Source organism: Tupaia chinensis, unplaced genomic scaffold, assembly GCF_000334495.1.
Source record: "Tupaia chinensis unplaced genomic scaffold, TupChi_1.0 Scaffold000335_1, whole genome shotgun sequence".
NCBI classification, from domain to species: domain Eukaryota; kingdom Metazoa; phylum Chordata; class Mammalia; order Scandentia; family Tupaiidae; genus Tupaia; species Tupaia belangeri.
In genome coordinates, this window is record NW_006159829.1 from 950,636 (window position 1) to 975,768 (window position 25,133).

The following is a 25,133-nucleotide window of genomic DNA, read 5'->3' on the forward strand; positions in this document are numbered from 1 at the left end:
AGTGTGCGGAGTCGTGCAAGCCCACCCACAGCCAGCAGGGTCAAGTCAGCAGAGGCACCGAGACCATCCGGTGCTGTGAACACGACCTGTGCAATGAGAGGCTGACCAGCGCCGCACCTGCCCGCAGCCTGCCCGGCGCCACCCTTGGCCTCACGCTGGCCCTCGGCCTCGCACTCCTCTGGGGCCCCAACCTGTGATACCTCCCACCCGTCCCGGGAGGACCCACTGCTTCTCTCCCTTTCCTGGGGGCAGGGAGGTTTCCACGGCCCCTCCCCAACCGTGACGGGTGCTGTGCCAGGCGCCCTGGGCTGGGCCGGCCAGAAGGCCCAGGCCAGGTCGGGGCGGGCACAGAAAGCAGCTGGCCTGGTGAGCCCCTCCCCAAGATGAGGACACAGCACCCCAGGGCCAGCAGAGGGCAGAAGACACAAGTCACTCCCACCCCTTCGTCTTCCTTCTGTTTGGTTTCTGTTTATTTTTCTACTCAAACCTGTGCATGGAATAAATGATTTAATACCAGCGTGACTGTGTCAGTCCTGGGAGTGCAGGAGGTAGGGCAGGCCCTGGGCCACATAGGTCGCTGGAGTTGCCAGCACTTGTCACCTGGAAGCTTGGAATGCCACCATCAACTCTCACCCGCTGAGGGGCCAGGACCTGCCCAGACATCTCCCCTCTGCCCTGGAGGTGCAGGGCAGCTGGGGTGAGGGTCAGGTGGGAGTCAAGGAACAACGGGCTTGGAGGGGAGGGAAGACACCAGTCACAGCCCGAGATTCAGCCAGAACCTCCAGAGAGGCCAGCCCTGGACTGACCCCAGGCCATGCCAGACTTAGGCACTAGACCAGCACCAACTGCCCACAGCATGGCCCCAAGGCAAGTCCAGCGGCCCAAGCTGAGTCCACCATCAAGCCAGCAGCTCACCAGGGTAGGTAGAGCTCACCCTGGCTAGAGCTCACCAGGGTGAGTCAGACAGGGTGGGAGAGCTTGACTCAGAACATAGGGCTGGGTGTGGTCACCCAGAACTTGGGAGGAGCCTAGTCCCTCAGCCTGCTGCCTGGGTCCTAGCCTTCATCTCTGGCATAAGGTGTGAGGCCAAGTGAGAGAGGGGTGCCTGTTGATGTGCAAGCAAGTGCCCATCGCACCCAGAGGACTGGAGGTCCCTCCTCCTAGCAGCCACTACCCTCCTGGGCCTTGCCAGGGACAGTGCAGAGTCTGACTCCCACGGAGCTGGCCCCAAGGACCTGGCCTGGAAGACACAGTGTGGCTCAGCCCTACCTGGCAGTAGCACCTTCTGACCTGGCCCCAGCATTCACCTCTTCACTCTAACTTCTGGGACGAGCCCCTTCACTGCCCGGTTCCAACAGAGGGATGGTTGTGAGAAGTGGGGAGTGAGGGACACTTTTGAAACCCTCCTGGAGGGCTGCCCACCCAGGGCTGCACCCCGTGGCCTTGACCCTTCTGCAGGGACCCTGTCCCACCACCAGGCCACTCCTTGGCTCCCTTGGGCTGCAGCATCATTGGGGACAAGGCTGCTGGGCGCGAGCCTGGCTGGGCCAGTGCACCCCCTGGTAGCTACCAGAACGACACACCTCTGGGTGAGCTCTCACAGCCTGGTTGTGCAGAGGACAGAAAGGCTCCGAATACAGCAGTCCAGAGCATGGAAAAGCCGAGAAGTCACTGCAGAGCCTGGAAAGGCCCCTGACTGCAGTGCAGAGGCTGGGTTCCTAGGCATGGACGCATCCCTGGGTCCATGTGTCCGTCAAGGCCAGGGGTGAGGGGAAGTGACTGAGTGACCCCTGCCTGTCCCACAGCAAGCCTCCAATCCATGGTCAGGGACATCCACCGGGAAGTGCCCAAACAGCCAGCCCTCAAGGAGCCCAGGTGTGGCTGGAGACTCTAGGGTGGGAGGAGGAAGAGGCACCTGGGGTAGACTCTGGGGTGGGAGGAGGAAGAGGCACCTGGGGTACGCACAGCATCCACAGGTGGGGCTGGGTGAGGACCTGGAGGGCAGCTGTGGGGCCCTGGAGGGGGAGAAAGCCTGCTTCCTGGCAGCGCCCTCCTGCCCATCTCCACCATCTTGGCTGCCCCTCAGGGAACTCCCATGGCACCCCTTCCACTGTCCTGGACCCCAGGGACCCATCCCCAAGTAGGACCTGGCCCAGCCCTGAGTGGCACGGCCCAGACGGGGACCAGGAACTGAGGGCGGGCCCCTGGGCACAGCCACACAGTTGCCGGCTCCACCTGCCCAGCAGGGTCCGTGCCCATACCCTAGAGGAGCCTGCAAGGCCTGTGCCAGCACCTCAAAGGAGCCAGCGGGGCCTACGCACCCACACCCACGGGAGCTCCCCGGACTTGTGAGCCATCCAGGGCGCTCCAGCTTCAGCGAGTACGGCAGATCCATGCCCGGGCCTCTGCTCTGCTGGGCAGCGCCCACTCCCCTGTTATGGAGCAATCTCCTCCTCCTCTCACGGAACCCCCCTCCCATAGCCATTCTCCCACAGACTGCTCCCAGCCACAGACACTGCTCCCCACGGACTGCTGCTCCTGAAAGACCTGCTCCCCTCACAGGCAACCTCCCCTCAAAGACAAGGTCTGTCCCCTTCACTGACAGACCCCTTCTCCTCACAGACACCTTCCCACTGACACCCAAATCAACAGACACCCTGCCCTAAACAGTTACTCTTCAAGTCAGACCGCACTCCTCAGACAGCCTTCTGTCAGACATAGTCCCGCACAGACACGCTCCCCTCAGACACCATCCCTCACAGACACGCTCCTCCAAAGATACCATCCCTCACAGACACGCTCCCCTCAGACACCGTCCCTCACAGACACGCTCCCCTCAGACACCATCCCTCACAGACACGCTCCCCTCAGACTCCATGCTCACACAGACACGCTCCTCCTCAGACACCATCGCTGCAAAGACACACTCCTCCAAAGATACCATCCCCTTACATATAGGCTCCCGAGATACACCATCACTTACAGACACGCTCCCTCAAGCACCATCCCCTCACAGACACTCTCCGCTAAGACACCATTCCCTCACAGACACGCTTGCCTCACACAGTTACCTCACAGACACGCTCCCCTCAGACACCATCCCCTCACAAACACGCTCCACTCAGAAACTATCCCCTCAAAGATACACTCCCCTCAGGCTCCATTCCTTCAAAGACAAACAACTCCTAAGACACAATGCCCACAAAGACACGCTCCCCTCAGACACCATCCCCTCACAGACACACTTTCCTCAGACACCATCCCCTCACAGACACCATCCCCTCAGAGACACACTCCCCTCAGACCATCCCCTCACAGCTCAGGCGCAATCCCCTCACAGAGACACTTTCCTCAGACACCATCCCCTCACAGACACACTCCCCTCAGACACCATCCCCTCACAGACACACTTTCCTCAGACACCATCCCCTCACAGACATACTCCTCACAGACACACTCCCCTCAGACACCATCCCCTCACAGACAGGCTCCCCTCAGACACCATTCCCTCAAAGAAAAATTCCTCCTCAGACACCATCCCTTCACAAACACACCCCCCTTAGACACCATCCCCTCACAGACATGCTCCTCCTCCTTAGACAGCAACCCCTCACAGATACATTCCTCCTCAGAAATCATCTTCTCACAGACAGGCTCGCCTCAGACAGTTCCCTCACCAACATGATCCCCTCAGAGACCATCCCCTCACAGACATGCTCCCCTCAGACTCCATTCCCTCAAAGAAAAACTCCTCCTCAGACACTATCCCCTCACAAACATACCCCCCATAGACACCATCCCCTCTCAGACATGCTCTTCCTTAGAGAGCAACCCCTCACAGACACACTCCCCACAGACACCATCCCCTCAAAGAAACACTCCCCTCAGACACCATCCCTCACAGTCACACTGCCCTCAGACACCATCCCCTCACAAACTCCTCCTAAAATAACATCGCCTCACAGACACAATCCCCTCAGACACAATCCCCTCACAGACCCACTCTCCTCAGACACTATCCCCTCAGAGAAATGCTCCTCCTCAGACACCATCCCCTGTCAGAAACGCTCCCCTCAGACACCATCCCTTCACAGATGTGCTCCTTCCAGACTCCATTCTCTCACAGACACATTTCTCCTCCATCACCATCCACTTACTGACATGCTCCCCTCAGACACCATTCCCTCAGAGAAATGGTCTCCTAAGACACCATCTCCTCAGAGACACGTTACCCTCAGAGACCATCTTCTCACAGACACACTCCTCCTCAGACACCATCCACTCACAGACACAGAACTCCTTGGACACCATCCCTTCACAGGCACGCTGCTCCCCTCTGACATCATCCCTTCACCGACAATCTCTCCTCAGATTCCTTGCTCTCACAGACACATTCCTCCTCAGACATCATTCCCTCACAGACACGTTCCCCTCAGACTCCATGCTCTCACAGATGAGCTCCTCCTCAGATACCATCCCCTCACAGACATGCTCCCCTCAGACTCCATTCCTTCAGAGACATGCTTCTCCTCAGACACCATTTCCTCACAGGCAAACTCCTCCTGAGTCAGACACCATTTCCTCTAACATACTCCTCCTGAGACACCATCTCTTCACAGATACGCTCCTTCTCAGACACCAACCCCTCAGAGACATGCTCCCCTCAGACGCCATTCCCTCAGAGAAATGGTCTCCTAATGTACCATGCCCTCAGAGACATGTTCCCCTCAGAAAACATCCTCTCACAGACAGGCTCCCCTCATACTCCATGCTTTCACAGAGACATTCCTCCTCAACATGCTCACCTCAGACACCATTCCCTCACAGACATGCTCACCTCAAACACCATCCCCTCACAGACACGCTTGCCTTAGACACAGTTCTCTCACAGACATGCTCCTCTCAGAAACCGTCCCAACAGACATGCTCCTCCTTAGACACCATCCCCTCATAGACACACCCTCAGACACCATCTCCTCACAGCCAGGCTCACCTCAGACACCATCCCTCACAGACACAATACTCCTCAGACACCATCCCCTCCCAGACACACTCCCCTCAGACACCATCCCCTTACAGATACAGTTTCCTCAGACACCATCCCCTCACAGACACACTCCTCCTCAAACACCATCCCCTCACAGACAGGCTCTCTTCAGACACCATCTCCTCCCAAACAAGCTACCCTAGGACAACGTCCCCTCACAAACATGCTCACCTCATACTCCATGTTTTCACAGACACATTCCTCCTCAGACACTATCCCCTCACAGACAAGTTCCTCCTCAGACACCATCCCCTCACAGATATGCTCCCTCACAGACAGGCTCTCCTCAGACACTATTCCCTCACAGACACTCTCGCCACAGACACCATCCCCACACAGACACGCTCCCCTCAGACACCATCCCCTCAGAGACACGCTCCCCTCAGACACCATCCCCTCACAGACATGCTCCCCTCAGACACCATCCCCTCACAGACATGCTCCCCTCAGACTCCATTCTCTCACAGATACATTTCTCCTCCATCACCATCTGCTCACTGATACGCTCCCCTAAGACACCATCCCCTAATAGACATGGTCTCCTAAGACAACATCCCCTCACAGACAGGTTCCCCACAGACTCCATGCTATCACAGACACACCCCTCCTCAGACACCATCCCTTCACAGACACGCCCCCCTCAGACACCATCCTCTCAGAGAAATGGTCTCCTAAGACACCATCTCCTCAGAGACATGTTACCCTCAGAGACCATCTTCTCACAGACACACTCCTCCTCAGACACCATCCCCTTACAGATATGATCCCCTCAAACACCATCCCTTCACAGATAAGCTCCTTCTCAGACACCAACACCTCAGAGACACTCTCCTCCTCAGACACCATCTCCTCACAGACACGCTCCCCTCAGACACCCATACCCTCACAGACACACTCCTCCTAAGATACCATCCCCTCACAGATACCCTCCCCTCAGACACCATCCCCTCACAGACAGGCTAGCCACAGAGAACATCTCCTCAGAGACACACTCCCCTCAGACACCATCCCCTCACAGACTCCCTCCAGTCAGACAGGATCACCTGACAGAAACACTCCCCTCAGACACCATCCCCTCACAGATATGCTCCCCTCAGACACCATCCCCTCACAGACACGCTCCCCACAGACACCATTTCATCACTGACATGGTCCCTGCAGAGACCATCCCCTCACAGACACTCTCCCCTCAGACTCCATGCTCTCACAGATGCACTCCTCCTCAAACACCATCCCATCACAGACACACAACTCTCAGACACCATCCCTTCACACACATGCTTCCCTCAGACATCATCCTCTCACAGACTCGCTCCCCACTGACACCATTCCCTCACAGACACACTCCCCTCAGACACCATCCCCTCACAGATGCACTCTCCATAGACTTTATCCCCTCACAGACACTGTTCTCTTGAGACAGCATCCCCTCACAGACACCCTCCACTCAGACACCATCCTCTCACAGATACGCTTTCCTCAGACACCATCCCCTCAGAGACATGCTCCTCCTCAGACATCATTCCCTCAAAGACACACTTCCCTGAGACTCCATCCCCTCACAGACACCCTCTCCTCAAACACCATCCCCTCACAGATAGTTTCCTCAGACACCATCCCCTCATAGACAGGCAACCCTCAGACACCATCCACTCACAGAAATGCTCCCTCCATACTCCATCCTCTCACAGACATACTCCTCCTCAGACACCATCCCCTCACAGACACACTTCTCCTGAGACACCATCCCCTCACAGATACGCTCCCCTCAGACACCATCCCTTCACAAACATGTTCCTTCTCAGACACCAACCCCTCAGAGACACGCTCCTCCTCAGACACCATCTCCTCACAGACATGCTCCCCACAGACACCGTCTTCTCACAGACACACTCCTCCTAAGATACCATCCCCTCACAGACACATTCCCCTCAGATATCATCTTCTCATAGACATACTCCTCCTAAGACACCATCCTCTCACAAACACACTCCTACTCAGACATAATCCCTTCACAGACAGGCTCACCACAGAAACCATCCCCTCACAGACTCACTCCAGTCAGACACCGTCCTCCGTCACCTGACAGAAACGCTCCCCTCAGACACCATCCCCTCAGAGACATGCTCCTCCTCAGACACCATCCCCTCACAGACACAGTCCTTCTGAGACACCACCCCCTCACAGATACGCTCCCCTCAGACACCATCCCATCACTGACACACTCTCTGCAGAGACCATCCCCTCATAGACACAGTCCTCCTGAGACACCATCTCCTCACGGACACTCTCCCCTCAGAGACCATCCCCTCACAGACATGCTCTCCTCAGACTCCATGCTCTCACAGATGCACTCCTCCTCAGACACCATCCCCTCACAGAAAGGCAACACCTTAGACACCATTCCTCCACACACATGCTCCCCTCAGACATCATGCCCTCACAGAAACACTACCCTCAGACTCCATTCTCTCACAGACACATTCCACCTCAGACACCATCCCCTCACTCGCACGCTCCCCTCAGATACCATCCCCTAACAGATAGGGTCTCCTAAGACACCATCCCCTCACAGACACACTCCCCTCAGAGACCATCCCCTCACAGACATGCTCCCCTCAGACTTCATGATCTCACAGACATACTCCTCCTCAGACAACATCCCTTCACACACCTGCTCCTCTTAGACACCATCCCCTCACAGACACGCTCCTCTTCAGACACCATTCCCTCACAGATGCATTCCCCAGAGACACCATTCTCTCACAGACATGCTCCTCCTCAGATACCATCTTCTCACAGACACATTCCACCCAGACACCATCTCCTCACAGACATGCTCCCCTCAGACACCATCCCCTCAGAGACACGCTCCCCTCAGACATCATCCCTTCACAGACATGTTCCCTTCAGTCACCATCCCTCACAGACAGGATCACCTAACAGACCCCATCCCCTCAGACTCCATCCTGTCACAGAAAGGCTTCTCCTCAGACTCCCTCCCCTCACCTACATGCTCCTCCTCAGACACATTCCTCTCAGAGACACACTCCTCCTCAGACACCATCCCCTCACAGATAAGCTCTTCCTCAGACACCATCCACTACTGACACACTCCCCTCAGACACCATCCCCTCATAGACAAGTTCCCCTCAGACACCATCCCCTCATAGACATGCTGGCCTCAGACTCTATGCTCTCACGGACACAATACTCCTCAGATACCATCCCCTCACAGACAAGCTCAGCTCAGACACTATCCCCTCAAAGACATACTCCTCCTCAGACACCATCCTCTCACAGACACGCTCCCTACTAACACCATCCCCTCACATACACGCTTCCCTCAGACACCATCTCCTCACAGACAAGCTCCCCTCAGACTCCATGCTCTCATAGACACTCTTCCTCAGACACCATCCCCTTACAGACAAGGTCCTCCTCAGACCCAGTCCCCACACAGACATGCTCTCCTCAGACAGCATCCCCTCACAGATATCATCCCCTCAGACTCTATCCCCTCACAGACAGGCTCCTCCTCAGACTCCCTCCCCTCACAGACATGCTCTTCCTCAGACACCATCCCCTCACGGACACAATCCCCTTAGACTTTTTTCTGCTCACAGACCACTTTCCATGTCAGAAGCCTTTCCTCACAACACCCTCCCCTCACAGATCCCTCCCCACAAAGATTCCTTCTTCTCAAGAACACCCTCCCTTCTCAGACACCCTCTTCCTCACAGACACTCTCCCCTCACACACCATCCTCCTCATGGACACCCTCCAGTCACAGATACCCTCTTCCTCACAGACCACTTTTCCTCACTGACTGCCTCCTCCTCACACCCCTTCTCCTCAAAGACCCCTTCTCCTCATACAGTCTGTCCCCTCACAGACACTCACCCTTCACAGATTCCCCTCCTCCTCACAGATACCCTACTTTTCACAGATACCCTGGCTCAAAAGACCCCTTCTCCTCACTCACACCTTCCTGTCCGACATCCTCCTCATAGACCTGCTCATCCCTGCAGACACACTCCTCCTCACTTATTCCCACCCCTTACAGACACCTTACACCCCTTTTCCTCTCAGTTACCCTTGCCTCAGATTGTCCTCCTCACAGAAACCCTCTCTTCACAAACACCTTCCTCCTCACAGACACCCTCCTCTTAATAGATGCTGTCCCCTCACAGACCCCTTGCCCTCACATATTCCATCTCAAAGACACCCTCCTCCTCACATACACCCTCACTTCAACTATCCTCCTCACAGATACCCTCCCATCACAAACACCCTCCTCCTCACAAACACCCCTTCTCCTCGGAAACACCCTCCTCCTCACAGACCACTTCTCACAGAACCTTCCTCTTCATAGACATCTGCCCCTAATAGGCACTTTCCTCACAGACACCCTCCACCTCACATGCCCTTCTCCTCACAGAACCCTTCTTTTCACAGACACCCTCCCCTAACAGGCACACTTCCCTCACAGACACTCTCCTCCTTACAGACACTCTCCTCCTCATAGAACTTTCCTCCCACAGACCCCTTCTCTTCACAGACCCCTCCTCCTCACAGACTCCTTCTTTATAGACTGCTTTCTCCTCACACCCTTTTCCTCACAGACCTCCTCCCGGACACCCTCCTCCTCACAGACATCCTCACCTTAAGGACATCTTCCTCCCCACAGACACCCTCCCATCACAGACGCCCTCTCCTCACAGACCCAGTCTTCTCATAGACACCCTCCTCCTCACATACACCCTCTTCTTCTATACCTTCCCCTTACAGACCCCTTCACACAGACACCCTCTCCTCACAGACACCCAACCCCTCACAGACCCCTTCTCCTCCTGGACACCCTCCACCACAGACAACCTCTTCTCACAGACACCCTCCCTTACAGAGCCTTCCTCCTCACAGACACTCCCCTCTCAGCCCCTTCCCCTCACAGTCATCAGGCCTGTGTGGACAGGATCAGCACTGGCAGTCCAGCAAGCCCACAGGCTGTGAGCAGGAGCCTCCCTGAACAGCCAGCTGGGCATGGTGTACCAAGGGGCTGGGAGCAGCTGGGTGTGGCCTGTCCTGAGGTCTCCTTCTAGTAGCCACTTACCTCTATTACCGTCCCAGCTCCTTCTTTCTGTTTTATCACTGCCCTGTCTTTGAGTTTGTACCCTTGCTGCCTCTGGGCCTGTTTGCTCTCAGGTCTTTTCCTGTTGGTGGAGGGTAGGTCACTCTGGGGAAGCCTCCTGCTTTTCCAGTCCAAGGCACCTGCACCTTCTGATGGATGGCATTTCATTTTCATCTGGCACAAATAGTTTCTGTCTCTTTCCTGTTATCTTTTTGCTTGCTTTTTCAGTTTACACTGTGAACTGTGTAAACTGTGCGTGCTCTTGTCAGAGAGGGGCAAAGTGAGAAAGCACGTGCTCTTGGGAACTGGGCACACACATGCACTCCAGTTATTTTCAAGAAGTACACAGAGGCCAATGAGTCCTGCGACACAACCACTGCACCACCTGCTGGTCACTGATTGCCCTTGGAGCCTCAGATACTGCCTGCTGGCCACAGTTGGAGACACACTGTGGCCAGCAGGCAGTATCTGAGGCTTGCATGGTGCCTGCTACTGACTCACGGTGAACTCCATCCACTGCTGTCCAGGAAGCGACATGCAGGCCCTGGTCCTTACCAGCTAAGGAGATTGCGTTTGTGGTCTTCAGGGCTCCGCCTGGAGACTGTCCTTCGGGATCGCAGGGGATGCTCCTTCTGGGGGAGGGAGTTCCAGAAATATCAGGACAGGGAGCTGGGGGTATGGTTTCCTGTCCACCTCTTCTTTTAGAAGGGATTTTTCTTCTCTCCTTTCAGCTCTATCAGGTGTTTGTTTGCTTTTGCTTCATGTATTTTATTTTATTTTTTAGATTTTTTACCATAGGGTGTGTGTACTCACCAGAGAGAGGGAAAGTGAGAAATCATTCTCTGGGAGCATGGCCATACCACAAACCCTCCTCTGCTCGGGGTTTTGGGCATGCACACACACATACACACACAGTGTGATTTTTCAAGGCACCAGGTCAACGACTGGAACTACAGAGTCGGCCGTGTGGAATTCAGCACCTTAACCACCACAGCACTGGCTGACCCTGTTGCTTGTATTTTGTATTGTTTTTTAAGAGAGATTTTTGCCTTAGGGTATGTGTGCTCTCTGGAGAGAGAGACAGTAAGAGGGAAAGTAAGAAATCACCCCCTCGGGAATGACCACACCACAGTCCCTTCTCCATTCTCCTCCCAGGGTTTTGGGCATGCAAGCACATGAGCCTGGCATGAGTTTCAAGCCACTGGGTCTGGGACTTAAACCGCAGTCGGCCAGTGGGAGTCCAGCAATGTAACTGCTATGTTCTTCGCTGGCCTCGCCCTGCTGTGTGTTTTTAAAGGCTCACTAGAGGCGTGAACACTCAGAATCCATATGTTCTCCTGTGAATTGACCCCTTTATCACTTGGAGATCTCACTCTTATCCCTGGTTAGTCCTAGCTCTGAACTTCCAAGGTCCAATGCTTACACAAACGTCCCACGTCCTTCTAGCTGGGTCAGCACAAGGGGTCTGTCCTCAGTCTCCTCCTGTTACCGTGTGTGTTTTCATGCGTCCAGTGTGCTCTGAAGGATAGCATGTCTTTGACTCCTTCTCATGTCTTCTGATCTGACAACTTCTATTATTGGCATGGTTGTGCTTAAGTTAGTTATCTCAAAGTTCCATTTTCTTTCTTTTTTTACTGAAGGGTCTAAAGTCTATTGTCATTCCTTGAATATTAAGAACTTTTTTTAAAAATTTAACTTTATTTTAATTTGATCGAGAGGGACAGAGTGAGAGAAAAAGAGAGAAGAGGGAAAGTGAGAAAGCAAGCCACTAGGTCTGGGACTCAAACTGTGGTCAGCCATGTGGGAGTCCAGCACCTTCAACCACCATGCTACCTGCCAGTCCTAAAAACTTTTGATTACATCTAAGGCGGTCACATCTTGGTATTTCTTTTATTTTTTTCTCCAGAAATAATCTCCTACAGGTTTATTATTTATAAGTTTCAATTACTCAGAATTTTTGAAGTTTTACATAGTTCTCATTATAAGCTGTCAGATGATAATAGCTTTACAGTTTAAATTTTTTTGTTGTTGTTTTCTATTTCTCCCACTATTTGTTCTTTTTCTGCTTTTTTTTTTAAACAGGTTTCTTTTTTTATGATTCTATGTTATTTCTTTTGCTAATGTATTTGCCAGAGCTCTTTAATTTTTCCTTTTTTTTTTAAGCTTTTTGCCATAGGATGTGTGCAATCCCTGGAGAGAGACAGAGAAAAGGAAAGCAAGAAAATCACCCCCCCCCCGGGGGGTGTGTGGCCACACCGCAATACCTTGTTCTCCATTCTCTTCTCAGGATCTTGGGCATGAACATACACAAATCTAGAGTTACTTAACCACCACACCACTTGCTGGTCCCCCCCAGAGTGATTTTCAAGGCACTGGGTCCAGGACTTGGACCACGGTGGGCTCGTGGGAATACAATGCCTTAACCACTATGCCGCCTGTCAGCCTCTGATTTTTCCTTTTATTTATTTATCTTTTAAGTGTATTTCAGCACACATCTTTAATTTACTAGTCTACTTTTTAGAAATACTATGCTGGGGCCAGCAGGTGGAGTAGTAGTTAAGGAACTGGACTCCCAGGATCTGAGTCCTGGACCCGGTAGCTTGCTTTCTTACCTTCTCTAGCTTTCTCTCTCTCGGGTGAGTTCTAGAATCAAATAAAAAAAAATAACAATAAATAAAATAAAACAATTATTTAAAGACAAAATTATACTATGCCATTTCACATACTATGTAATAAATTTACAGTAGTGTATTTCCATTTTTTCCCACCCTGGGCTATTTACGGGACTATTGTCATATAACCTCCTTGTACCTTTGCTAGAAATTCCACAGTACATTGTAATTATTTTTGCATGAAACAATTACTTATTTTATAAAGCAATTTAAAAATGTGAGATGATTGCCGTGTGAGTCCCTCTGCGCTGCATCCCTCTGAGAGATCCGCAGGGAAGGAGGGCCCTGCCTGCAACTCTGCCTCAGATATGTCACTGCTGCCCTCTGCTTATGCCTTTTTGCTGCCTTGGTGTATCTGGAAAATCCTTCATTTCACCTTCATTTTGCCTTTTGCTGGCTATATATATATTTTTTAAAGAATTATTTTATTTAACTTCACTTATTTACTTTAAGCAGAGAGGGAGAAGGAAAGTGAGAAAGCAAGCTACCAGGTCTGGTACTTGAACTGTGGTTGTCCATGTGGGAGTCCTGCACCCTTAACCACCACGCCACCTGTCGGCCCCATTCTAAATGGACTGATGTAAGTTTTGTCTGGTTTATTAGGGCTTTGGATATTTTTAAAACTTTCAGTGTGTTCATTTGTATCATTTTTTACAAGAAATCTGTCTTCTTGGTCTTCGATTCTGTTATTCCTTAGATAGAACTACATGGTTAGCTTAGCGTAAGTAATGCCGTTTTGTAAAGCACTGCCATTTTGTGTCTTACGACATGTAACAGCACCACCCTACCTAATCCCCAGACGTGCGGGCAGCACACCATGGCTGCGAAACCACAATAAAGAAACTAGACACACCCAGGTGGCCGGTAAAACCAGGGCCTCCGCAGAAACTCCTCGGAATTGTCACTCGGTTATTCTGAGTGGTCAGAACAAACTTTCCCCCCGAGAACTGAGCTGAGTCCTCCCTCAATCTCGGACTTCAAACTGTGAGACGGAGCTAACTGAGTCCTCCCCTGGTCTCACTTCTTGCCCAAGACGGAGCTAACAGAGTCCTCCCCTTGTCTTAGATGCACCATCACCGGCTCCTCGGGACATCATCACTGCATGGGCCAGCCGCTGGTAACAACGAACGCTAGTTCCAGCCTATCTCCTCTGGCCAGCCAGCCTGCCTCTCTACGATCGCGCCTAGAGTCCGCTCCAGTGTTGGAACCCATGCCACGTCCACTGACGCCAGCCTACGACACCCTGCGCCACGGCGATTCAATCCTTTGTGAGTTTTCCCCCCTGCAAATAAATATATGTTAAAATGCCCATCTGAGTCCGTCTCTATCTGCAAGCCTCCAACAGGGGTACCTTTACTGTCCTCTGGGACCGTCCTGAACCGTAAGCCATTACTTAATGTCGCACCCCACTTGGTTAGGCATCCTCTCTAATTAGCTCAGGATTTTCCTCTTTGTGACTTATTCTCAATACGTAATGTCTGTTTTTCAATTTTTCCCTCTATGGCTGTCTCTGGTTTTGGCTGGAGGCACATACTCTCATTGGAGAGAGAAGGGCTCTCAGATGGGGAAAGCATTCCCCAGTGGAATGTAGCCAGGCTGCACTCTCACCTCATCCATTTCTCCATCCTGGAGCATGCACACACACCTGGAAAGTTCTTTGAGCCGCTGGGGCCAGGCTTTGAACCGCAGTCAACCATGTGGGATCTGGTTGACTGAATCAGTAGGCCATGGGCCAGCCCTGTCATTGATTTTAAGCAATTTGGCTATGATGTGCTTTGGTGTGTATTCTTCTTTCTAGGGTGTAGGCATTCATTGAGTCTGGGTTCATGGATCTACAGTTTGAATCCAGTTAGAAAGGTCAGGCCATTACTCCCAGACATCGCTCCTTCCCCTTCATCTCTCCTCCTCTCCAGCACACCACATACACCAGAGCACAAGACGGTGCCCCGTAGCTCCTGGTGCCCTGCTCACTTGTTCAACCTTTTTTTTTCCTGCTGCGATTTAGTAGTAATTTCTGCCTGTCTTCAAGTTCACTGATCTTCCTCCTACAGTCAAGTCAATCGCTGACCCATTCACTGCAGTTTTTATTTCAAACCCATTTTTCATCTTTAGAAGTGTGCTCCGTGTTCTCTATCTCCAGCACATGAAATATAATACATATTTTCACATCGTTGCCACTACTTAATCTGTGTCTCTTGTAGGTCTGTTTCTAATGACTACTTTTCCTCCTTATCGGGGTCACATTTTCCCAGTTCTTCGTGGGTCTCGATGTCTGGCTTTCCGGGGTGCAGTTTTGGTTTTCGGCCGGAGCTCATGGGCCCCTCTGCGGAGGCAGCTCCCTCCCAGCTCTCCTCCACATGGCTGCTGGGATGAGGTGAGCTCCTCCGAGTGCCCTGCGAGCAGCGGGAGCTGCCCCAGCTGCCCCTTCCCGAGGTAGGTCCACACTGCCAGGCCGGCCCCTCAGCCATGGGAACTACTCTGCTCAGCTGGACTCGGGGAGCCCCTTTGCCACACCTCATAACTCTCTTCTCCCCGACTCTGCTTTCCTGCTTCTCTACTCTGCCCTTGGTCGAAAGGCCGCGGACTCTGCCTTGCTTCATTTATCTCCCTGGGATCAGAGATCCTCCTGGTGCTGGGGAGCCACGTCTGACAAGTCTTTCGTCCATGCTGCCCCATGGACTGGGTGCCGAGGCAGGATAGCGAGCCTGGCTCCCATCCTTCGCGGTGGCCGGTGCCGAGGCCCGCGAGTGGAGCGCTCTGGCCTCGGCCCGTGGGTTCGTCCCATGGGGCAGAAGCTCCGTGGAGGTGGGGGTGTTTGGGAATGTCCCTGTTTTACTCCCTGCTGTATCCCCAAGTCCTGGCACACGGGGGCGGCCATGGCTGCGAGGCAAGAAGGCCACCTCGACTTGCCCTACAGGCTCGGGCGCAGCGCTGAGAGCCACGATGTCGTCTCTCTTAAAGAAAAACTGAACTTTTCTGTTTTTTCTTTCTCACATTAGAAAAAAGTGAAGATTTTAGGTCTTTTGAAATCTGCTAAATAGTGTCCAAAGCAGAACAAGAAATAAATGGGAGAATTTTTTTTTGAGAGGTTTTTCGCTATAGGGCGCGTGTGCTCGCCAGACAGACAGAGACATAGAGACAGAAAGCGAGAAACCACCCCCCAGGGGGGATGGTCACGCCACAATCCCTTCTCCTCTAGGGATCTTGGGCACGCACACACACACGCCCAGCGTAAGTTTTAAGCCACTGGGTCTGGGACGCGAACCACGGTCGACTACGTGGGAGTCCAACGACATAGCCATTACGCTAACTGCTGGTTCCCATAAATGGGAGAATTTGAAGTTAAATCAAAGTAGGCATTTGCTTTGGGAGCTGCGATGGGGCGAAGGCTGTGCAGCCCGCCTCCAAATCCCATCAGGCGCGACAGAAGACTGGAGCGGCGCACAGGGATCAGGGGGCGCCGAGGCGGAGCTGGGGGACCCGCAGGAGAGCCGGCGTTCCAGCAGCGCCCACTGCCCGACTGCGGCACGGAGCGCGGGCGGGGCCTGCGGGGCGGGGCCTGCGGGCGGGGCGGGGCCTGCGGGGGCCTCCGTGCAGTGGCCTCGGCCCGGATACCAGCGCCTGCGCCAGGGAACTCTTCCCTGGGCCTGAGACCGCAGTCTTTGGGGCGGAGCTCTCCGGGAGGGTAAGGGAAGCGCCGCAGCCACAGGGCTGATCTGATTTGGGTCTTCTGCATGCCAAGGTTGCTCCAGGGAGATGGGTCTTGGGAAACAGATGTGTGGTCCTGGGGGCAGGGGACGAGTATCCCGTCGGGGAGAGGAGAGTCTTGTCCAGATCCCTCCCTTCCAAAACCTTCCCAGAGAGAGCTTTTGGTCCTCAGCACCAGATTCACTCCGGCTGGGCAGTACCTGACCTCTGATGGAGCTCCGGGCTGCCTGGGCAGCCCCTGCGGTGGGAGGACTGAGACCTGAGAGCCCCAGGAGAGGTGACCCACACAGGGACACTCCAGGAGCAAAGGGGAGGAGCCGTGAGAAGAGACCCAGGTCTTGGGCCCACTCCTGCCCTGGCCAGCTGCCTGCACTGAGGGCTGTGCGTGGGAGGGGGCTGCCCGTGAGCTCCTGTGGGACTCCTGCACCAGCCATCACTGGAGAAGCCCAAGGTTGGGCCTGGCATTGCAAGCCTGTCCAGCCGCCCCAGCCTTCCATTGTCCTGTCCACACAGGCTCCTGGTCTGAGGCTGGAATGGCTAGATCCCTCTGGATCTTGCATCATCTCAAGTGTCCCCTCTTACAGGAAACCTTCCCTGACACCCACTGAGCTGTCACCCTGTTCCCCTGCCCAGGCCCAGCACTGACCTGTCTTTGTCACCCTTGCAGCATGCAGCATCCCCAGTAAACCAGGACCTCGGGAAGGTGGGGGCTGTCTGGCTCCCTCGTGCCCTGCCTGGGCCCTGCCCAAGCTGAACCTAGGAGCAGCTGCTGTCCGTCTTCCCTGCTCCCCATGGCGCCGCTACTTGCCCTGTTCCTGATGGCCCTAGTGGGCCTGCCTCTAGGTAAGGGGGTGGACAGAGGATGGACAGATCCACACTTGGGGTCAGGCAGGCTGACCGTGAGAGGGTGGGCAAGGACATGGCTGGGCTGGGAGGGGCTGGAGGAAGGGCCTCTCCCTGTTCTATGACCCCCACCCTCCCGGCCCCCAGCGCAGGCTCTGGACTGCCACGTGTGTACCTACAACGGGGAGAACTGCTTCAACCCCATGCGCTGCCCGGCCATGGTCTCCTACTGCATGACCACGCGCACCTGTGAGTGTGTGCACCCCACAGCTGCCTGGGGGTGCCGCTGGGACCCCTGCCCTGCCCTGCCCTGGGAGAAGGGGGAGGCTGAGCAGGGCAGCTCCACTGGCCTGTGTCCTTTCTGGGAGCACCAGGCTGAGGGGCCTGCCGGAATGGCCCTGTGTTCTGGGGCCAGCCCCTCTTGGGTAGCCCCCTCTCAGGGCAGCCGGCTCCCCTCACCCCCCTTGCAGATTATACTCCAACCAAGATGAAAGTGAGCAAGTCTTGCGTGCCCAGCTGCTTCGAGACCGTGTACGATGGCTACTCCAAGCACGCATCCACCACGGCCTGCTGCCAGTACGACCTCTGCAACGGCGCTGGCCTCACTGCCCCCAGGCCCCTGGGCCTGGCTCCCGTACTCCTGGCCACCTTCTGGCGTCTGCTCTGAAGCTCTGGGCCCCAGCAGATGCGTTGAGGCCCAGCACTCAAGAGACCCAGCCTGCACACCCTCCCCTGCACACCACACTGCGCTTCGGCCTCCCACCCCTCAGCCACACCCAGGGCCCAGGACTGTCTGTAGGAGGACTCCTGACTGCCACCCCGGGCGCCTCCCTCAGGGCTGTGACCTTCTGTTTCCCGAAAGACTGGTGGGGCCCAGACCTCCTAGAAGCTCTGGCCTTGGTGGTGAACTCGCTGCACCCCATCCAGGGGTAGGGCACCTGGCAGAATGCTGTTTGGGGAGGGAGGAGGCATCGGGGCCCAGTGATACTCATGTGATGCTAAGTGTGGCCAGCCCCTCTCTGGGCAGCTCCAGAGGGAGGTCCTTCCTGAGCTGCCCATGGGTGTGCCACGGGAGGAGCCGTCCTGGGAGGAAGGGCGCTCTCTTCCTGGCAGAGCTTCCTCTGTCCTCTGCTGAGGCCAGGGACTGCCCAGGGCAGGGTCGGATGAGAGCCAGTCTGTCCCAGAATACCCACCAGCCTTGGCTTCAATAGGCCCCAAAAGCCTCTGAGACCTCACAGACTTCTCCAGGTCAACCAAGGGGTCCCTGCCCTCTCACTTGGCCAAATCCCTTGACTGTCCCCTCCCCCCACCTACTGGCACTGAATGGGTGTCCTGAGCCTCAGGACAGCGGGGACGTGGGGACAGGTGGGCTGTGCTATATTTGGGACAGTCTGAGCTCTGACCAGGGCCAGGGCTATTCTGGGCAGGGAAAGAAGAGGGCCAGGAGGCCTGGGGGGTGGGACAGATGAGAGGGTACAGGGGCGCATCACAGGTCAGGCCTCCAGGGAGGAGCAGGCAGATGCTGGGGTGTGGGGGACAAGGCCGTGGGTCAGACTGCTGGAGGGGAGTGGGACAGATGCGGGGGTTCCGGGGACGCAGCCACGGGTCAGGCCACCTGGGGTGGGGTGGTGCCCTCCTGTGGATGGATGCTCAGGGCAGTGCGTTTGTGGGGGGAACAGAGGCTGCCAACCCCTGCGGTGGCCTTGGCACGGGCACCAGCCCAGGTCTAGCCTGAACCCCATCTGTAAATCCCATGTGACGAGTGTGGCGGCTGGCCTGGGTCCACGCCTAGTCCGGATGGTTCCATGGCACTGCAGAGAGAGCCAGAGCTGCTGTGGGTTGAAGCACCAGGTCCTGGTGGCCCAAGGAGCGCTTGCCCCACAGGGATGAGGCTGTGTGTCTGGCTGCCCACTCCTGGGGCTTCACAGCTGACTGGGCTCCTGCAGCTCCAGTATCCACAGAGGCCTATGGGCAGGGTGGGGGCAAATGTCCAGGTGGCAGGACTGATCCCAGCCCACAGCACAGCCCTTCTCTGGAGCCTGCCCAGGAATGCTGGAGGGCTCTAGCCTAGCACAGGAGCTCAGGGTGGGGGTTTCCACCCAAATATCTTGCCAAGGACTAGGGAAAACACAGTGGGGAAACACAGTGGGGAGACCCATGCTAACCTGACTGCTGCTCTTGGGGCAGGGCGGTTTTCTGGCCTCATTGTCCCCATCTGATGACAGAATGCTGGGGGCAAGGCCAAGGGCTCAGGTAGTTCCTGAGGAGGGTCCAGTGGAGACACAGAGGTGAGAAGGAGCTGCACACAGTGCAGGGGGCCTACCCACGTCCTTGTCTGTGGTCCAGCCAGGTATGAACCCCACCCCAGGAGGCTGGGAGGAGCCAGGTGCTGCAGAGCAGAGCTCGCTGGACAGTGAGCAGGCCAGGCCAGGTAGAGGCCATGGGTGCTGGTGCAGGCCAGGTCAGCAGGAAAGGCCCAGGAGCAGTTAGTATTGTGCCGGCTCTCTCCCTCCCTCCCATGTGTCCCAGTGGGGTGATGAGGAAGAGGTCTGGGGGTCTGGGTGCTGGGCAGGAGAGCAAGGGCCACTTCTCGCACCTGCCTCCACACCCTCTGCCTGCCTCTCCCCACCTGACCCTGCAGACCATACTGCCACCCCTCCTCTGCACCAAGAAGTACTCAAGGGGTGCTGGGCCAAGCCTCCAGGGGAGAGCCCTGCAGGGTGGGGGACCAGAGCAGCGGCCCCATTACCTCACCCCGACTGGACAATGGTGGTGGCCAACCTGCCCATGCGCCCCAGAACATAGAGGCCCTCATCCCGCCTTTGACCCCAGAGGAAGCAGGCAGAGAGGTGACAAGGTTGCCTTCAGGCAGGCCAGACTCCCTGCATCACCCCTGCCCCACGGTGCAATCCCTTCTTCCACCAGCTGGGGCTCCTTGGAGGCCCAGGAGGAAAAGGTGGGCTTAGAAACTTAAGAGGACTCTGGCCTGTTAAGCAATCATGAGCTTAGGGTTGGGAAGGTTTAGAAGAGAAGTTGGAACCAGGGGCCTGAACTGTGGGGGCTGGAATCAGGGCGACTGGCCTGTGCCTAGGTGGAGGGGAGCCGGGGGTGGGGTGGCTGAGAGCCGCCAGGCAGCAGGGGCCGACCCCTCGCCTGCCTGCATCAGGACCGGACTGGGTGTGCCCGTGCGAAGGGTCTCTCCAGCAGAAATAGGAACACTCAGCGAGGACAAGTGCCGAGGGTTGCTCAGTGCAGCCTATTGCGGAGCCTCGTCTGGAAGCTCCGCGTGTCTGCAGGAGCAGCTGCCAAGGTGCGCCGTGGGCTGTGGGGCTGGCTCTGCGTGCTCAGGTGCCATGGCCAAGTCTACGTGGAGTCCAGTGACGCCCAGAGTGGCAGAAAGCAGCCGGAGCCGCAGGCATCAACCTACAGACAGTGCCGAGGGTTGCTCAGTGCAGCCTATTGCGGAGCCTCGTCTGGAAGCTCCGCGTGTCTGCAGGAGCAGCTGCCAAGGTGCGCCGTGGGCTGTGGGGCTGGCTCTGCGTGCTCAGGTGCCATGGCCAAGTCTACGTGGAGTCCAGTGACGCCCAGAGTGGCAGAAAGCAGCCGGAGCCGCAGGCATCAACCTACAGACGGCCAGGCGCCAGGTCTGGACCAGGGTTGGGTGAAGAGGGTGGGGCCCCTGCCACTCGGCCTTGCCTACCGCCCTGCCCCGGTATCCCCAGGAGCTGGCTGTGGGTGGCCAGAGCAGCCACCACTCCATCTCCCTCTGCAGCATCTGCTGCTCGCCACAAGCCTGTACCTTCCACATAATTCCAGAACTGTGACTTACCATGGAGAATCAAGAGGCCCTTCCTGAGCGTACAGGGGCCGGGGTGCTGGTATTCCTGCCGCCGGCCTGACATCTCACTGGTGGAATTGGACAGTGGCTCCCTGCCAGCTGGCCGTGGGTGTGAGTGCCCAGCCCGGGCCCCTTCTCCCATCTGACTTCCCTGTCCCATGCTGTCACTGGGACGTGGGTCCCACCCTAAGCCCACAGCCCCTCCCTGCTCAGTGGTGCAGCCAGCACCCTGAGGTCCTGGCAGCATCTCACCAACTGAATGAATAAATGGATGGAAACACATGTGTGCCGTTCTCTCCAGCCCTGCCCACGGCCTTGCCTTCCAGTCTGGTCTGGCAGGCTCTTCAGGCCCTCAGCCCTAGACTCCTGGGTCTAAGCTTGTCCAAGTCTGACTTGAACTCGGAGCCAGCCTGGGCACCAAGGGGGGACAAGCAAGACCCCAGTTCCTTAGGAGAGAGGCAGGCATACCCCCTGGGAAGATGGGGTACAGGCTGAGGAAGGCGGCCCCAAGACCTACCCTTTGCTTCTGAGCCTCCTCTGGCTTCAGGCTCCTGACCGCAGCTTCTGGACTCCACTTGGGAAGAGGGTCTGAACCTGCAGCCCCTCTTGCTGTTTCTGGCCCTAAGGAGCCCAGCAGTGTGGGCAAAAGCCGCTTAGATATCCAGAGCAGACACCTGGCCCCTGGCTGGCCATAGGCATGCACACGCACATGCACACACGTGTGCACGACCTCCGCCCACAGCATCTGGGTGCCACTCTCTGTTGCGTCTGCTCTGCACTCTCGCCCCATCCTTAGGGCCCATACCGAGGGGCTGTCTGCTCCCTGTCCCCCACCACTGGGCAGCTCCCTGGATTCTGAATCCTTGGTCACAGTGCTCCCCACCCTGCCGGTCTGGGAGGAGCATGGGAGACTGGCGGTCCATGGCAGATGGGAACGTTCTGGCCTCTGCAGAGATGTGGTCAGCCAGTGTGCCCCAGGGTGGGCATGAGGCTGGGTCTCTGGTTTCTACCCACTGAGGTCTGCTCACATTTCAAGGGAAGGAGTGACTGGCTACTGTGCCAGCCCCTCCTCCCAGGCCACCCTGCAGAGCCTGCCTGTGCCAGGCCACTGTCCATGACCCCCACAGACCCAGGTCATCCCTGCTCCATGGACAGGAGCAGGGCACATCTGAGCTGAGCCAGTCTGCCACTGACTCAGGGCTGCCAAGCCTGGCAGTGGGCGAGGCTGGGCGGGGTGGGCGCAGCAGCAGGTATAAGGTGCCAGCCAGGGCACCCAAGAGCCCCAGTCTCGCCCTGGACAACATGCGGCTTCTTGCTGGGCTGCTGCTGGCTGCTGCCTTGAGCCTGAAGATAGGTGAGTCTGAGTTGGCCCTCTCCTTCCCCAGCCTTCCCCATCACATGGACCCTCCCTGCCCTGCTGGTGGCCCCTAACACTCCTCCTCAGATGCCACTCCTGGACCACAGGGCCATGCAGGTCAGCCCTTGGACCTCTGCACCTCTCAGACCCTGCCCCACCCCAGGCCTCTCCAATTCAATGGTGGCAACCCCTTGCAAACAGCACACATGTACATGCATGCACACACCCATGCTGAGCCTGCCTGGCCTCCTCCAGCCCTCTCTGGCCTGAGTCCCAGCCAGCTGGCCTCCAGGGCTGTATGCCTCCCCATTTCCGGGAGCCTCGTGGCCCTCTGCTCTCCCTTGGCCCCAGCCCTGTCCCAGGTCTTCTCTGTCCTGATCCCTGCCATCTCTGGGTGACCTCATCCCATCCTGTCATGTCAATGTCATCTGACTATCCACATCTGCTCCCACTAGCCCATCTGCCCCAGCTTTGGGCTCTTCTGAGACCCGACTGACGCTCCATGGGACACCCCCTCACACGGCTGCCCAAACCTGGCTTTGGCATTGCTTGGCATCTAGGGACAGCAGCCCACTTCCACCCCAGTGCCTGAGCAAACCCACTGGCCCCCTTGGCCCGCAACTCCCTCATCTGCCAAACTCACCCAGCCCTAGCCTGGCAAGGCCCTTCCCATCTGCAGTGGGGATGGCTTGGAACGCCCTTACTTTCTAGGCTGTGGGTCCCTAAGTGAAGCAGGTGGGGTGAACTTACTGTTTGGCACCAGTCGAGCAGTCTCAGATTCGTCCAGTTTCCATCCCTAGGGACGCTGCCCCTGGCCTGGGCCTTGTGGGAACCCTCTGTCCTGTGAGAGGGTGAACCACTGATCCCAAGGGCTGCCCGGGGTCATCAGGGTAATGAGCTCCATCTGAAAGGCCCGAGATTCTCGGGGGCTCTGAGCTCTACGTGGGAAAGCCTCCGTCACCATCGGAGCTGGGCACGAGTGGCCAGGGGGCCTCCTGAGAGTGACCCTTCACCAGCAACCTCCCACCTTGGTCCAGACCAGGGCATCTCAGCAGCCCCAGCTGGGAGCCAAGCAGCCACCAACTCATCTCCGACCAGGACCTTCTCTACTCAAGAGGATCCCTGAGCCTCCTCCTGCAATCCCAGGGGTGGGGGGGCAGAGCCTGGTGATTCCCGGACCCCCATTGCTGGTGTCTGCTCCCCGCCATCCTCACGCCGGCCCTAGAGGGGCTGCCTGCTGCCTGTTTCCGAGCCGGCCAGAGTCCAGGGTGGTAACAGGACTGGACACCCACCTGTTCGTGCCTCTCTTCTTCCCTCCACCCTCCCTTCCTCTCTGGGACAGGGCGGCCTTCTCCCCCACCCCTGACCTGGAGGTTGGGAGGGGCCAGGTACCCCTAAACGAGAGACTGGAAGCCCTAGCTCTGAGGAACTGGATCGAGTTGGGGCACGGCCTCTGAGAATGGGAGGGTTGCTGGGTGGGCACAATGGGTGCTGTCAACTGAGGAGCCACCCACACCCACCTCTCTGCTTGTGCGTCCCTTTGCCCATCGCCCCACCTGCAGCTGCATCCCAAGCCATGTGGTGCCACCAGTGCAAGGGCTTCGGTGGCTGCTCCCAGGAGGCCAGTTGCCCTCAGGACACCACCCACTGCATTGCCATCGCCACACGTGAGTGGGGTGGGGTGGGTGGCCAGGTGGGGGTGTCCAGGCCTAGGGGCCAGAGTGGGCTCAGGCTCCCAGCAAGTCAGAAGCACACTGGGACAGCGCCCATCAACCTCAGCTGAGGGGGTCCCAGTGAGGGGCCCATACCTGTCCAGTGCCTGGGAATGTGGCCTTCAGAACCTGAGGGCTTCTGTCCTGCTCACTCCAGCGGCGCCCATCAACTTCCCGGGCGTGCCTGTGGTCACCAAGATGTGCTATCGTGGCTGCCCCGACAGTCACTCCCTGGGCTTGGGCCCCTACGTGTCCATCATCTGTTGCCAGGCCAGCCTCTGCAACCACGACTGACCCCCGTGCCCAGCCGGACACCTGCCCAGCACTGGCACCTGCCAGAACCATGCCTGCCCAGGCCTGGCCTGGGGCCCCACACCCTCCCGGGCTCCCCTTCCTCTAGGCCTGGTCTTTGAAGACTGTCTCAGGCCATGCTGCCTCTGGAAGTCCTGCAGGAAGTCTCGTAGATCCACTGGAACTCAAACCCAGGGTCCCGCCTGGGTGCCACCCCTTAAGTGCTGACACACAACCCAATAAAACGTGGCCGGATCAGCTGTCTGAGCTGTCCCTGTGAGGCGGGTGCCACCGCCTAGACTTGGGCTGGAGAGCGGGCGCAGCGGTGCCGCCCCCACGGCCTCCATCCCCACGGGGCCTCCTTGCCCCACTGTCCCCTGACACCCACTCAGCCTCCCTCACAGAACAAGCTCCCCTCTCCAGCCAGACGTCGGTGCTGGAAGGCACAGGGGTCCCCAGGGAGCCGGCTCTTCCCACAGGTGCTGTCCCCTGAGCCAGCGGTGACGGGGTGCATGGGCAGTCAGCCTTCACACA

At 56.8% G+C, this 25,133-nt stretch overlaps 3 protein-coding genes across 5 annotated transcripts in view; all 3 read left to right on the plus strand.

Moving 5' to 3' along the window:
* The window catches only part of LY6D (lymphocyte antigen 6 family member D), a 2,840-nt gene extending 2,407 nt beyond the window's left edge, over nt 1–433 (plus strand). The window contains exon 4 of the mRNA XM_006152091.2: nt 3–433. Coding sequence (XP_006152153.1) covers nt 3–197 — 195 coding nt within the window. The 3' untranslated portion in view covers nt 198–433. The remainder of the gene's footprint in view (nt 1–2) is intronic.
* A 15,994-nt stretch (nt 434–16,427) lies between these two features.
* LYNX1 (Ly6/neurotoxin 1) lies at nt 16,428–20,788 on the plus strand. Of its 3 annotated transcripts, none has more exons than XM_006152095.3 (4): nt 16,428–16,535; nt 17,226–17,401; nt 17,549–17,650; nt 17,872–20,788. In XM_006152095.3, the coding sequence occupies exons 2-4, from the start codon at nt 17,350–17,352 to the stop codon at nt 18,066–18,068; spliced, it is 351 nt and encodes a 116-aa protein (XP_006152157.1). In that variant the 5' UTR covers nt 16,428–16,535; nt 17,226–17,349; the 3' UTR covers nt 18,069–20,788. The 3 variants fall into 3 exon arrangements, with proteins under 3 accessions (XP_006152157.1, XP_027629104.1, XP_027629105.1); XM_027773303.1 differs by lacking the exon at nt 16,428–16,535 and adding an exon at nt 16,548–16,592; XM_027773304.1 differs by lacking the exon at nt 16,428–16,535 and adding an exon at nt 16,749–16,893.
* Nucleotides 20,789–22,541: 1,753 nt separating this feature from the next.
* SLURP2 (secreted LY6/PLAUR domain containing 2) lies at nt 22,542–24,602 on the plus strand. Its single transcript, XM_006152096.1, has 3 exons — nt 22,542–22,593; nt 24,159–24,263; nt 24,466–24,602. The coding sequence occupies exons 1-3, from the start codon at nt 22,542–22,544 to the stop codon at nt 24,600–24,602; spliced, it is 294 nt and encodes a 97-aa protein (XP_006152158.1).
* The last annotated feature ends 531 nt before the right edge of the window (nt 24,603–25,133 follow it).

Bases quoted from the DNA above. Each gene is read 5' to 3' on its own strand.
- SLURP2 (XM_006152096.1), top strand. From the start codon at position 22,542: ATGCGGCTTCTTGCTGGGCTGCTGCTGGCTGCTGCCTTGAGCCTGAAG. The intron at 22,594-24,158 runs GTGAGTCTGAGT...CCCCACCTGCAG, and splicing joins TGCCTTGAGCCTGAAGATAG to CTGCATCCCAAGCCATGTGG. The intron at 24,264-24,465 runs GTGAGTGGGGTG...TGCTCACTCCAG, and splicing joins CTGCATTGCCATCGCCACAC to CGGCGCCCATCAACTTCCCG.
- LYNX1 (XM_006152095.3), top strand. From the start codon at position 17,350: ATGGCGCCGCTACTTGCCCTGTTCCTGATGGCCCTAGTGGGCCTGCCT. The intron at 17,402-17,548 runs GTAAGGGGGTGG...CCCGGCCCCCAG, and splicing joins CCTAGTGGGCCTGCCTCTAG to CGCAGGCTCTGGACTGCCAC. The intron at 17,651-17,871 runs GTGAGTGTGTGC...CCCCCCTTGCAG, and splicing joins CTGCATGACCACGCGCACCT to ATTATACTCCAACCAAGATG.